This window comes from Sceloporus occidentalis, unplaced genomic scaffold (assembly GCF_023333645.1).
Source record: "Sceloporus occidentalis isolate IW3139 unplaced genomic scaffold, rSceOcc1.0.p SCAF_209, whole genome shotgun sequence".
NCBI lineage: Eukaryota > Metazoa > Chordata > Lepidosauria > Squamata > Phrynosomatidae > Sceloporus > Sceloporus occidentalis.
Window position 1 is genome coordinate 855,884 of NW_028317189.1, and position 12,764 is coordinate 868,647.

Below are 12,764 nucleotides of genomic sequence, written 5' to 3' on the forward strand. Positions count from 1 at the left end.
TAGTAGAAGGGATATTTTGCTCAGACTGAGTTAAGAAGAGAAAAGAGGCAGATGGAAGGAAGTATAGTGAAACAAGGCTCTCTGTACTTCCAGCATCAGCAGAGGTTCGGGAAGGTGAGTCCATTAAAAAGTACCATTTGTGTAACTCGTTGTTTTGCCTTTTCCCGTTCTACGGGTTTCCGTCCAAACACATGGTCTATGCTGGTACAACAATGCGTGTCCTGTAGGGGTTATGTATAAAAAGGGATTCTATGAAATGTGGCCTTTTCACCTTGATATCAATGGGATGTTTATGCTGATTGGACCATTCTATTGGTTACTATGGTGATTAGACTGCTTTTCAAACCACATCAGAATCACTTTTTTTTTTACATAAGTGTATTGGCTTTCCAGCCCTATCCGATACCCTGATTTGAAACATTTACTGTGTTAAAAGCACTTATTAGTTACTATTATTATATTTACTATTATATATATATATCTTTAGTATTTTATTTTATATTTTTATTATATTCTGTCATAGTTGATACATTATTGGTGCATTATGTGAAGATTTAGGGTGTTCCATCATTGCACAGGGTCTCTGAGCCCCCCGATAGCTGTGGCAACCATAGACCTACATTGTCTATAAAGAGTTAAAAAACATAAGCGCCAGCCTATCCATGATATACAAGCCAACGTCAGGCCATGACACATGCATGCTTCACATTTAGGGAAGTATCTGCTTATCTCTATGTTACAAACAAACCAAATTAGCCTCAACAAATTTACAGCTACCCGCTACGAATAAACGTTCATTGTATTTGCACAACATACAAAAATGACCCATTATATACAATTACGGGGCACCGGAAAAGCGACGTACAATAGAGGAAAAGAGTCAGTAGTGCAACACTGCCTGAGAGGTACTGCAACGTAAAGCACGTCTTATGGTAAACAATAGAACGACTCGGTCTTATTTACTCAACGCGACACTCACTAATGAAAGTCTATGGAGGAAGGGACTGCATTGGCTTTGCCAGAAAGAATGAGCTCAGTGTGGTGTTTAAGCAATGTGCTGTGTCAATGCTAACAAACACTACATTATAATTATTTATCATTTTATTAGCGCCGTCATATTCTGTAGCGCTGTACAATGGGTGGACAGGACATAAAAAGTAGTATATAACATAACAATTTGATTTACAGAAACAACAGGTGCGGAGGGCCCTGCTCAAACAAAAGAAGCTTACAACCTAAAGCATGGTATTTTATGTTCAAGGAGAAAAATATTTTTTTCAATATTTTTTTTTTCTCTTTAAAAACTTTTGTATGATCAGGGCAGACATAAGCACCTCCTTTCCTGGAAGGTCATAACCACAAGAATTTCAGTGAAGTAATACTATGCTACATCTAGTTGTTTGGTTTTAAACTGTGACTTCTTGTCATATTTCCTCCTCCTTTAAATTATATATCAGAAGGGGTTTTATATGATAATAGTAATACAAGCAAATATAGGGGGGGGGGGAACAACTTAACTTGGTCTTCACATGGTGGTGGGGGTAAGACTTTCAAGAATGTCTGTGGATAATCTTCCCAGGAGGGGGTCTCAGTGTCCAGGTGTAGAAAGGATATATGGAGACAGGGTCAGTGTAACATATAAAGTATTTAATAGTAAAAATAGCACATAGGTACATTACATTAAGATAAGGAAAAATGCACCAGATTGTCCACAATGACTTCAACTCCGGATCAGAGCTGCTGGAGTCAAGAAATAATCCAGAGGAAAGTCCCAATGAATGTAGTTTCACCTATAAAAAAAGCTTCATCAGCCTGGGAGCTTTCTGGATCTAGGTACCTGGAGTCCCCCCTTGCGGGATGCGGGTAGGTGGTCCTACTGACGTCAGTGGGTGGTCCTGCTCATGGTGTGGGTGGTCCTACTGATGTCAGTGAGCGGTCCCGCTCATGGTACGGGTGGTCCTACTGATGTCAGTGGGCGGTCCTGCTCATGGTGCGGGTGGTCCTACTGATGTCAGTGAGCGGTCCTGCTCATGGTGCGGGTGGTCCTACTGACGTCAGTGGGTGGTCCTACTCATGGTGCAGATGGTCCTGCTGCATGCAGGACACACACTATTTTTAAAGGAAAGATTGGGCGTGGAGTGGGGCAGGCTGCAACGGTGCTTCCATGACCCAGAGTTTCCCCTTAGTGACCCAGAGCAGCTAAGGCTTCACCCGGACAGTTCCCAGGTATGGAGATATACTTCCTTCCTATACGTCGTTTAACCCCTTTATGGGTTCAAATGTTTCTATCATATTCCCCTCATTTTCTTTCCTTTATCCTGAAAATTATAAATATTGAGAACCTTGAAGTGCGAGCCATCCCCATTGCTTATGTTTAACGTAAAAGTATTTATTTCACCAAACGGAAGCTAAGATTTTTGGAAAAGGATATCAACCTATCATATTTATTCAATTTAATGTCTTGAAATGATCATTCCTTCTCCTGTCACCCCTCAGGTAACCACGGACTGCATTTTTTTCCACGTGCTGCCGATCAGCACTGCAGTATATCAGTGAAGTACATATGTATGGGAAAAAATGGCGGATGTGGTCAATGACTACAGGCGTGCTTAAAAAAAAACCAATAACGATCACAACTTATTAATAAGCAAATGGTAGTTTAATGGTAGGAATAGTAAATCAGGTAACTGGAAAATACAGAATCTGGTTAAATTTCAATAACTTTAAAGTTACTCCAAGTAACAGACATGGATAAAGAGTCTTTCTTTTATTCCTGGCAGAAATGGAAGAAGGTTTGGGCTGTCCTACATAGACCTGCCTCCTCAGGTGTCGCGCGTCTGGAGATGCACGAAGGTTCCCAACCTCCAGAATCTGGGCGCAAATTGGAATGTTGGAAACTCATTCAGCTTAGCGATTGCGTGAGCTTGTCAGAGCGCGGCGGGGAAAACAGCCCAAAGGATACCCGCGCATTCAGCATTGAGACAGCACAGAGAGTCTTCCTGCTTGCCAGCGAGACCTCCGAGCAGCCATGCTGGGTCAGAGAGCTCTGCGCTCTTGCGTTCCCTCAGGTGAGAACACGGTGTGTAGGACAACTCCACTTAGGTCAGTTTTTTAAAGGCTTATTGACTGATTTTATCATATTGTTACAAGCAAACCGCTCACTCCAGCAGATAGAATTCCTAAAATGAGGAAGATTGACTAAAGCTGGAGTTTGCAGGAGAACCCCAACGACCACCTTCTGCAAGAATGCCTGAGTTGGCCCTTCTTAATAAAATCAGCAATGTGATTCACAAGAAATTTCCCTTTCCCCCTTACCTCTTTCTTGCGGGAAAAGCGCTCATACGTTGACCCTTTATAATGCATAATGCTGTCATTAAGTTGAAGTTGCAGCATTTTTTGTAGACTATTAATCAAACTGTTTAAAATGTTACTTCGGCACCCAAGGAACATCTAAAATAAAAAGGTACATTTTGATATTTTTGCATGGCTTGCATAAGGATGTTTGACATCATCCGCGGCATATGTATCTACACAGTAACGTTGCATGCTAAGTCACATGTGACACAATCAGTGTCCTGAAAAGGCTTCAGGGTGGCGAGAACTATAGCTTTACAAATAGTGAAGGATCACGGGTCTGCGGGTACGGGAAACAGAAATAAATGATAAAGTTTATATTAGTGAGACTTTTGTAGCTTTAAGCCTTGTCGGGCTTGGACTGGGCAAATGCCGGTGGGCTGACGCCCGACGGTGCTTCTCATTTACCTTTAATCACCTGTCCTATTGTGTGCTGGATACACAAAAGTATAAGAGTGTAGTGTGTGGCCATGTGCAGGTGGCCAGATGTACATCCTTTATAGCCTGTTGTCTTTAAAGTGCCCGGGAGATTTTAATTTAATTTAAGTGTCTGTCTTAATCCATCACTTATAACTGTCCTTCAAAACAAAGCGTTTGTAGGTAAACCGAGGGACAATCACAAGACGTAGATGATTACAAACGTTAGTAGAATTAGGGAAGTTTTCTGAGTAAAGGATGAGGAACTGAAGTGTAGACTGAGGAAAGGTGAAGGCAGTTTGGAAGGAGAACTTCAGGCAACATGTGCTGCAAGAAGAAAGGAGGGTCGCTGATCATCAGCTACACAAAATAGTAACCATCACTTGGGGCAATTAATTATATATTGCCAAGTGATATAAACCGATCTTATACATGGGTTATTGTGTGGGATCCCTCTGTTAGGAAGATTCTTTCGTATGACATGGGAAGGGGAGTGCGGGATTTTAAAGAGCTTTTTGGGTTATAATGGCTGAGATTTATATAATGAGGAATTCATTTTTTATTAAAAAGGGACTGTGCCGCCTAACCATCAATCTCCTTAAAAAAAAGGTTATTTTGCATAAATTATGCTAATTATTTCCATGAACCAGTTTATCTAGAGAAGTGTTCGTGTTGGTAGTATTGCGTATTATTGTTTTGGAATTGTGGGAATTGTGGCCACTACATTGCAAAAAGGCGGAATTTCATGGTATATTATAAATTGTAAAATTATTTATATATACACTTGTCTTAATATAGATTTGTATAAATCTATGCAAGTTGTATAGATTGTTGTGTATGGGGTGATCTTGCTGTGCATGGACTCTTATCCAGTATTAAAGAAGTCTCTCTCCGCAGGAGCGCTTGTCTCTGGAGAGACGTTGCAGTCAACCGCAGCAGTCTGAGGGTCTCCGACTGCAGGAAAATGTTCTGTATAGTACTAGCAGAGAAAGCAGTCCAGGTGAGGAGATGTCGCAGGTGGAAGGAGATTAAGGGGGTCTGCAGGATTGGGGGGCTGCGAGAGGATGTGAAGGTTTACAAATTACTGAGGAATATTCTGCAAGATTAGAAGATATCGCTGTTTCGGGATTAGAAGATCACTGAAACGCTATTACGATCAGAGTAGATCACCAGGATTAGAGGTTATAGAGGGAAGTTACTGTGAGGTGATCTGCAGGATTACTGAGAGATGCTCTACAGGATCAGAAGCTCTAGAGACAGACGTCCTGCTGTTGGACGCTCTTTGCAGAGACTGTGGGTGAGACATGGCTGAGGCATGTGACTGCGGTTCCTGGCAGGACACATCGTGTGACTGACGTAGTGTATTGGGGAAGACAGACATCCTTAGTGGTTGTATGATTCAACCTGCAAAGGAGAGCTAAAACACCTAGCAGACAGCTTGGAAAAAGCACAGTAGCCGGGGATGGGAGACAAACTGAGGTGATCACAATCTGAAGAATTATACCGTCTTTGTAGGCAATCAGTTTGTGGTCCGGATCCGACAGACGGATGCATCTTCTCGCTGCAGTCTCTTTGGGATGTACACACTCTCAGTTGACAGCAACTGCCTCTCGCTGCGAGACCGTCAAAACGGGAGCCTCTTGTACAGCTGGCCGTACCCGTTCCTGAGGAGATTTGGGAGAGACAAGGTGAGACACTTCTCATAAATGATGCATTGCCCAGTGAGAAACTGGCAACTATTGAGGATTATGGGAATTGCCGTCATCCCCCAACACAGTGAACCATTAACCTAAATACAAAGCAATTTCACATGAAACCGCTGAGTCTTTCCCCTGCCATTATAAACGAGGGCTGTTTTCTACAGCGTCCCGCTGATTAGATCCTGTTTTAAAATAGCACTCACCTAACAACATACCTCCATAGTGTCCCTATTTAGGAAGGACAGTCTCGCTTTGGGATTTATATCCGCTCGTCCCTCTTTTATAGGAGCTCAGAATATGTGGGTATCACAGTATTTTGCATCACTAAAAGTTACAACAATGTCTGTCTGACTTATAGTTACAAAATTATCAATTGGTCATGAAGTCACATAAAAAGGCTTGTGATTACACACCGAAGCCCCCGATTTGCCACTGGAGAGATGGTAAAGGTAGTTTTGGGTGCCACTGTTCCATCGGGCCTTTGCCCGGTTTCCCAGATGGTCAGTCCATGGCTGTATGAGGTACACTAAGTAGCAGTGTACATTTAAATCAAGCGTTATTTTTCATACAAAAAACTGTTTAACTTGGCTAACTGTGACACTGGGGCAACTCATTTATTTTCCCTGTCTCCAGGCTATGTTCTCCTTTGAGGCTGGCCGTCGTTGCACTTCTGGTGAAGGAACATTTGAATTTCAGACAGCCCTCGGTAGTCAGATCTTCTCGGCCATTGAAACTGCCATCAGCTCTCATCACAATGACCTTGCCGTCTCAAGTTTGCATGAATACAGTAAAATAACCAATCTTGGATCATGGCCACCAGCACCCCCATCTTCTCTTCAGAAGTCCATCTCCCAACCACCTCCTCAAGTCAATCTCCCTGGAGAAAATCATCTTCCAGAGAGTGACTATGCCATACCTTTTGATAAAGTGGCTCGTAACCTCTTGAATACAGGCTTTGTGGGTCTCCTTGGACCCGTCCCACCCGCACAGGGGAAAATCAAGAAAAGCCGCGGAGCAGAACACATATACGATGAACCAGAGGTGCCCGTCAATCCTGTCTATGACGAACCAGAGGAGATGAAAACTGATGCTTGGAAGACTCAAGGCACTGATGCCCATGAAACTGGATATGAATATCCGTATTTACCGGGGTGGGATGATTATGCTGTTCCCAGGGTTGGGGTAACAACCAGCAAAAAAGGGAAACAAAAGGTAGAGGGAGATGAGTGGGGAAGCGAGGTGAACGATGATCGTGAATATGATAATATTACACTGAAGGGATCGCAGAAAAGCTGAGGGGAAAGGTACTAATGTGAGTAACTCAAGGACCAAAGACAAACTAGACCACTTAAAATCTTAATTTTTTTGCGCAGCCAAATTACTAAAAGGGATAATTTCCTTCATTGGAAGGATGTGTAAAGGCCATGTAATGAAAGTGTGACAGTGCCTCATAACCGTATAATAACGTCCAAAAAATCAGAGGTTACTCAACCTGTAGCTATTGGCAGACTACAGATCCTATATTATATCTCTGTGTAGACTGTAAGCTCTTAGGGGCAGAGCTCTCACGACCTTATATTTCTTGTAATCTTTTAGTGTTTGCTACCTTGTTTAAAGCTCCGTTCCGCCGTACAGTACTATGGAACATGTCTTAGCTTTATAAATAATAAATCATATTAATAATTATTGGCCCGCTGCATCATTTTTCGGTAAACTTATCTGGTGACTCGCTGAAGACGATACGGGCTGGCTGCACTATTATACTAATTCTAGAAATGAAATGTAAGGGGCAGGGAAAATGCTTGGGACAGGGGGCCATCTCCAGTCATATTCAGGGGTAGTGCTTGTGGACCATTTTGACAAAAGCCCCACAAACCCTCCTGCACAATAGTTCAGGGCTAAATTTGGGGGTAAGTAGCAACATTGAAGTATCTTTTCCCCAGAATTGCTTGTGTGGTATATGGCACACAATGTTTTAAACACACATGACTGATCTGTAATCCGCAGCAGCTTGCTTGGTAAAATTGGAGATCTCCTTCTAACCAACCCACAATTTGAGTCTTGAAAAATGGGCATGAGAAGGAGTACAAGATCTCTGTCTCCATCAGTACAGACCTCCACACTGGATGTCCTCGCACTCCCTACTGCCCACCAATGGTGAGCAGAGTATCAGAATACGGGGTCATATGCAGCTGCTCTGCGCTGGTGGGCAGAGCCATAACTAGGGATCTCGGGACCTGGGGCAATATCAGACGATGTACCCCACACTGATGTAAGATCCCTTCCAGTAGCACAAGGAGCTGCAGGTGCTGTGCCAGCGGGTGGCACAAATGCTCCCCTCACTTTGCAGCACCCGAGACAGCTGCCCCTCTTACCCGTTGGAAACGCACAGTGCGGGGGACAGCTAATATGGAGGACCCAACGAGTTGTCCTTTAAAAAATACGTCCTCCTGCCAGACATAAGGGAGTGGTTGAAAACTGAAGGTCATTAACGAAAAGCACCATTTGTGTAGCATGGAAACAAGATCCTACCATTAAGATTTACCAAAAAAGGTTACCAGCTGTCAGTCTGTCTCGTCCTGGAATTAAGTAAACGTGGCACAGAATGCCCTTTTAAACCTGCATCTGGACCCCAGCGTGCCGCTCATTCATTGCTGAGCTGTCTTGCAGCTTCATTCTCATATGGCAGCACCAAAGCTTCTCATTTTACTGATATTGTGTTCGTTTTATTTAATGTCTGTGGCAATTTATATCATTCCACCTTTTTTGGAACATGTGCCCAAGGGCAGTGGTAGATTTACCCACCCAGGGAAGCGTCCCCCCTGCAGTCGATATCCTGTGCACCGTTATGACATGGCCCTCCGGGATATGACGTCTATGGAGGCTGCGCTGAGCCGCTGAAATAACCGTCGCCTTATTATTTTTATGTCATTCAGTTTTAGAATAATAAATTATGTCTACGGACAATATCAATAAAACATGTGAAGCCACCCCCACAACAGCCACACCCCTGTCAAAACCACACCCCCTTTTAAATCACAGTTATAAAATGCGGCCACCTCGCTTTATTCTCGAGCTCACACGAGGCCTCCATCGCCGAGAATTTGATGGAAAACCTCCGAAATCCTACATCCAATATTATTGTAATGATTGGATCATTATTATAAGTTTTGTAACTACATCTGTTATTGTCATCTTTTTCTTCTGAGAAAACATGAAATTTGGAGTTCAATCATTTCCATTGCTCAGTTGGCCCGTCACGGGATTCCTCCGATTTCCCCAAACGGCCTATGAGTGCCATTGCTTGACAAAGTCGCAAAGCGGGGCAGCTCGACAGGACAGAGCCCCAAAAATCAGGACGCTCCTATGGAAACAGCATGTAAGCTGATATATGTGAGAGAATGTAGGTATGTGCGTGTGTGTGCGTATGTACAGGGCCAACAGGTGACAGCCCTCCACTGGTAAATCCCCTTGCCATGTACTTGTTGAAGCACAATTTGTATGTACTCTTTAATGATGGGTAGTTTTAGTACCCCGACTATTGTGGCCATATTTCTGCACGTGGAAATAGCAGAATTTATCAGATCTTAAATCTTAGTCCTAAACCCAGCGATGTGAGATATGCCCCCTAGCTGAGTAGAGTAAGAATCCCCTCGCTTCCCACAGGGAAGTTAAGGACCATTTTCTAGACGGATTTTCCAAACGATGCAAGAGCTATACGTAAAATGATTCTATAAATTGGGTAGCAGTGTAATTTGCGCAATGTGCACTTCACAGGTGTTTCAGAAGAATGGGACATATTCTAACTTCTTGTGTAATTATCACATGTAGCTCACAGCTAGCGATTTGTATTAATACTCCAGTTCATAAAACGTTACTGGTGAACCAGTGGAAAAATACAAATAATATCAAATAAATAATCGTAGTAGTAGTAATAATAATAATAACAGCAGCGTTTATTATACAACTTGTTAACTGAAGGAAGATTTGCGGTACTAAAGCCAGAAATGTAGTTCTCCAAGTTACCAGCAGAAGGCAGCATTTTCCTTACATCTTTAAAATGAAATGTGAGTATAAGTTGGTACCACAAACATCCATAACAAGCATATATATACATTAATGATATAGATAAACAGGTTTCAGTGAAGAAGGTCCCCATCTGAGGGGTACCACTTACAGATCCAAAAGAAACCCAAAGTGAGGAAGATAGATCTATAAAATTAGGCAGAAAGAGGCAAAGAAAGTTATAAGAGCTGCCAAATCACATGCAGAAGAGCAAATTGCCCTCTCAGTAAAAAATGGAGATAAAACATTTTTTAGATATATAAATGAGAAAAGGAAAGTTAAACAAGGATTAGTTAGACTAAAAACAAAAGGAATGTATGTAGAAGAGGATAAAGGTTTAGCTGACTGCCTCAATTAATATTTCTGTTCAGTTTTTACAGAGGAAAATGAGGGAATGGGACCTCAGTTGGGAAAAAAGACTGAATCATTTGAAATATGTGAGTTTATCGAGGCGGAGGTTCTACTTCAGTTGTCTAATTTAAAGACAAATAAGTCGATGGGGCCTGATGGGATACACGCCAAGTTATTAAAAGACCTTGGGGGTGTACTAGCAAAAACGTTAACTGATATATTTAACGAATCATTGGTAACGGGAGTTGTCCCTGGGGATTGAAAAGTAGCGAATGTTGTGCCCATTCACAAAAAAGGCAGTAGGGAGGAGTCGGGCAACTACAGGCCAGTTAGTCTTACATCTGTAGGGGGGAAAATTAATGGAAACAATGTTAAAGGAAAGGATTGTTGAACATCTGAAGTCACATGGGTTTCAAGATCAAAAACAACATGGGTTTTCCTCAGGAAGATCTTGCCAAACAAATTGATTTTTTTGATTGGGTGACTAAAGTAATTGATCGCAGTGGTGCAGTAGACATTGCGTATCTGGATTTCAGTAAGGCCTTTGACACTGTCCCACACAGAAGACTTATAAATAAACTGCAATCTCCGGGTTTAGATCCCAATGTTGTTGAATGGATTAAGGAGTGGCTGAGTGACAGACAACAGAGGGTTGTAGTGAATGGCATATATTCAGAACAAGGTCTTGTTACCAGTGGGATACCTCAGGGATCTGTACTTGGACCCATTCTCTTTAATATCTTTATTAGTGATATTGCAGATGGTCTTGATGGAAAGGTATGTTTATTTGCTGACGACACAAAAATTTGCAACAGGGTTGATGTTCCTGGAGGAAGAAGCCAATTGGCAAACGATCTAGGTAAACTGGAAAAATGGTCAGAGTTGTGGCAATTGGCATTTAATGTAGATAAATACAAACAGGGGCGTACCTAGAGTATTTGGCACCTGGGGCGGATCCTGTATGTGGCACCCCCCCCACACACACACACTTTAAAACTGCATAGCTTCTACCATTATATACCGGCGCAGACACTGAATGTGGTACAGCATAACACTTACTGTTATCATTATATACTGAGGCAGACATTGACGGTGGTACAGCATAACACCTATCACTGTATACTGAGGCAGACATTGACGGTTGTACAGCATAACACCTACCACTATATACTGAGGCAGACAATGACGGTGGTACAACATAACGCCTATCACTATATACTGAGGCACACATTGACGGTGGTACAGCGTAATCCCTATCACTATACATTGAGCCAGACATTGACAATAGTGCAGCATAACTCCTATCACTATATACTAAGCCAAACATTGATGTGGTGTAGGCCTACCACTTCATTAGTAGTAGGGATGCACCGAAACAAATTCTGGACTGAAACTGAAAATGCAGCATTTACCTGGCCGAAACCGAATATGACCCCCCCCACACCATAAAAAAAAAATCTAACACGTTTATTTAAAGTAAGTAACACACCAAAATAGGACAAAACAATTAAATAACAATATTAATATATATATATATATATATGATTGTTAACAGCAATCACATTCCTGTCATGCCCAGGCATTCGCAGATTCCAGGATGTACTCGCAGACTTGGCATGATAGGAGTATGATTGCCCTATCTACCCCTTCTCACTCCCTTTTGTCCTACCTACCCCGTCTCACTCCCTTCTCCCTATCTACCCCCTATCCCCCCGCCTCACTCCCTTCTCCCTATCTACCCCCTCCTAATGATCTACCCTCTCCCCCTTTGAAGTTCACTTACCTTTCAGGAGTCCTGCGGTGGGGGTGCAAGGCCTCTGTCTCCCAGCTCTGCCACTGTATAGAACAGTATAGAGTGATGGGAGTTATGATGTACTAGAGCATAATTATATAATGAAAAATATATTGGAAATGGTACAGCATAACACCCATCACTCTCACACACTTACCAATCCGCACATATACCAATCCACACATATACCAATCCACACATATACCAATCCACACGCATACCAATCCACACGCATACCAACCCACACGCATACCAACCCACACGCATACCAACCCACACGCATACCAATCCAGACATATACCAATCCACACACATACCTATCCACACACACACACACCAATCCACACACCAATCCACATATATACCAATCCACACATACTAATCCACACACATACCAATCCACACACATACCAATCCAGACATATACCAATCCACACATATACTAATCCACACATACCAATCCACACATACCAATCCACACATATACTAATCCACACATACCAATCCACATATATACCAATCCACACATGCCAATCCACACATACCAATCCACACACATACCAATCCACACATACACCAATCCACACATATACCAATCCACACACATACCAATCCACACACATACCAATCCACATTCTTCTTCTTTCCTCTTCATTCCTCTTCTTCTTTTCCTCCTCTTCGCTCCTCTTCTTCAGTTCTTCTGTCCTCTTCCGGGTCAGAGGGCACGGACGGCAGTGGGCGCGGCTTCAGTGTTGTGCGCCGGGATCTGGCAACAAATCCCGGCGTATAGAAAGAGTGAGAAAAACCAGTATAGGGAGTAAGATAGTGAATAATAGAAATAATCGGCAATAATGACTTTCCTTTCGTGTCTGGAACCACAGCTGCAACCCTTAAGCAACACTCTCCAGGTGTTGAAGTAATACTGCAAAAAGTCCACTAGGGGGCGCTCGTGTGTTCCATTCAATGAAAAATAAAACAGAAAAAAATTATATATAGTGTAGAAGTATAGAAAAGTGTACTGTGCCCTGCGTATCGCAGATTTCCCACTCACAGTGTGTTGGTATTGTTCAGTACATCATGGCGCT

At 42.5% G+C, this 12,764-nt stretch overlaps 1 protein-coding gene across 1 annotated transcript; it reads left to right on the forward strand.

Annotated features, from left to right (window-relative positions):
- Positions 1 to 1,857: 1,857 nt before the first annotated feature.
- On the forward strand, positions 1,858 to 6,767 carry DOK2 (docking protein 2). Its single transcript, XM_089502726.1, has 5 exons — positions 1,858 to 1,863; positions 2,781 to 3,068; positions 4,669 to 4,771; positions 5,287 to 5,459; positions 6,105 to 6,767. Exons 1-5 carry the CDS (start codon positions 1,858 to 1,860, stop codon positions 6,765 to 6,767), a joined length of 1,233 nt encoding a protein of 410 aa, XP_089358852.1.
- The last annotated feature ends 5,997 nt before the right edge of the window (positions 6,768 to 12,764 follow it).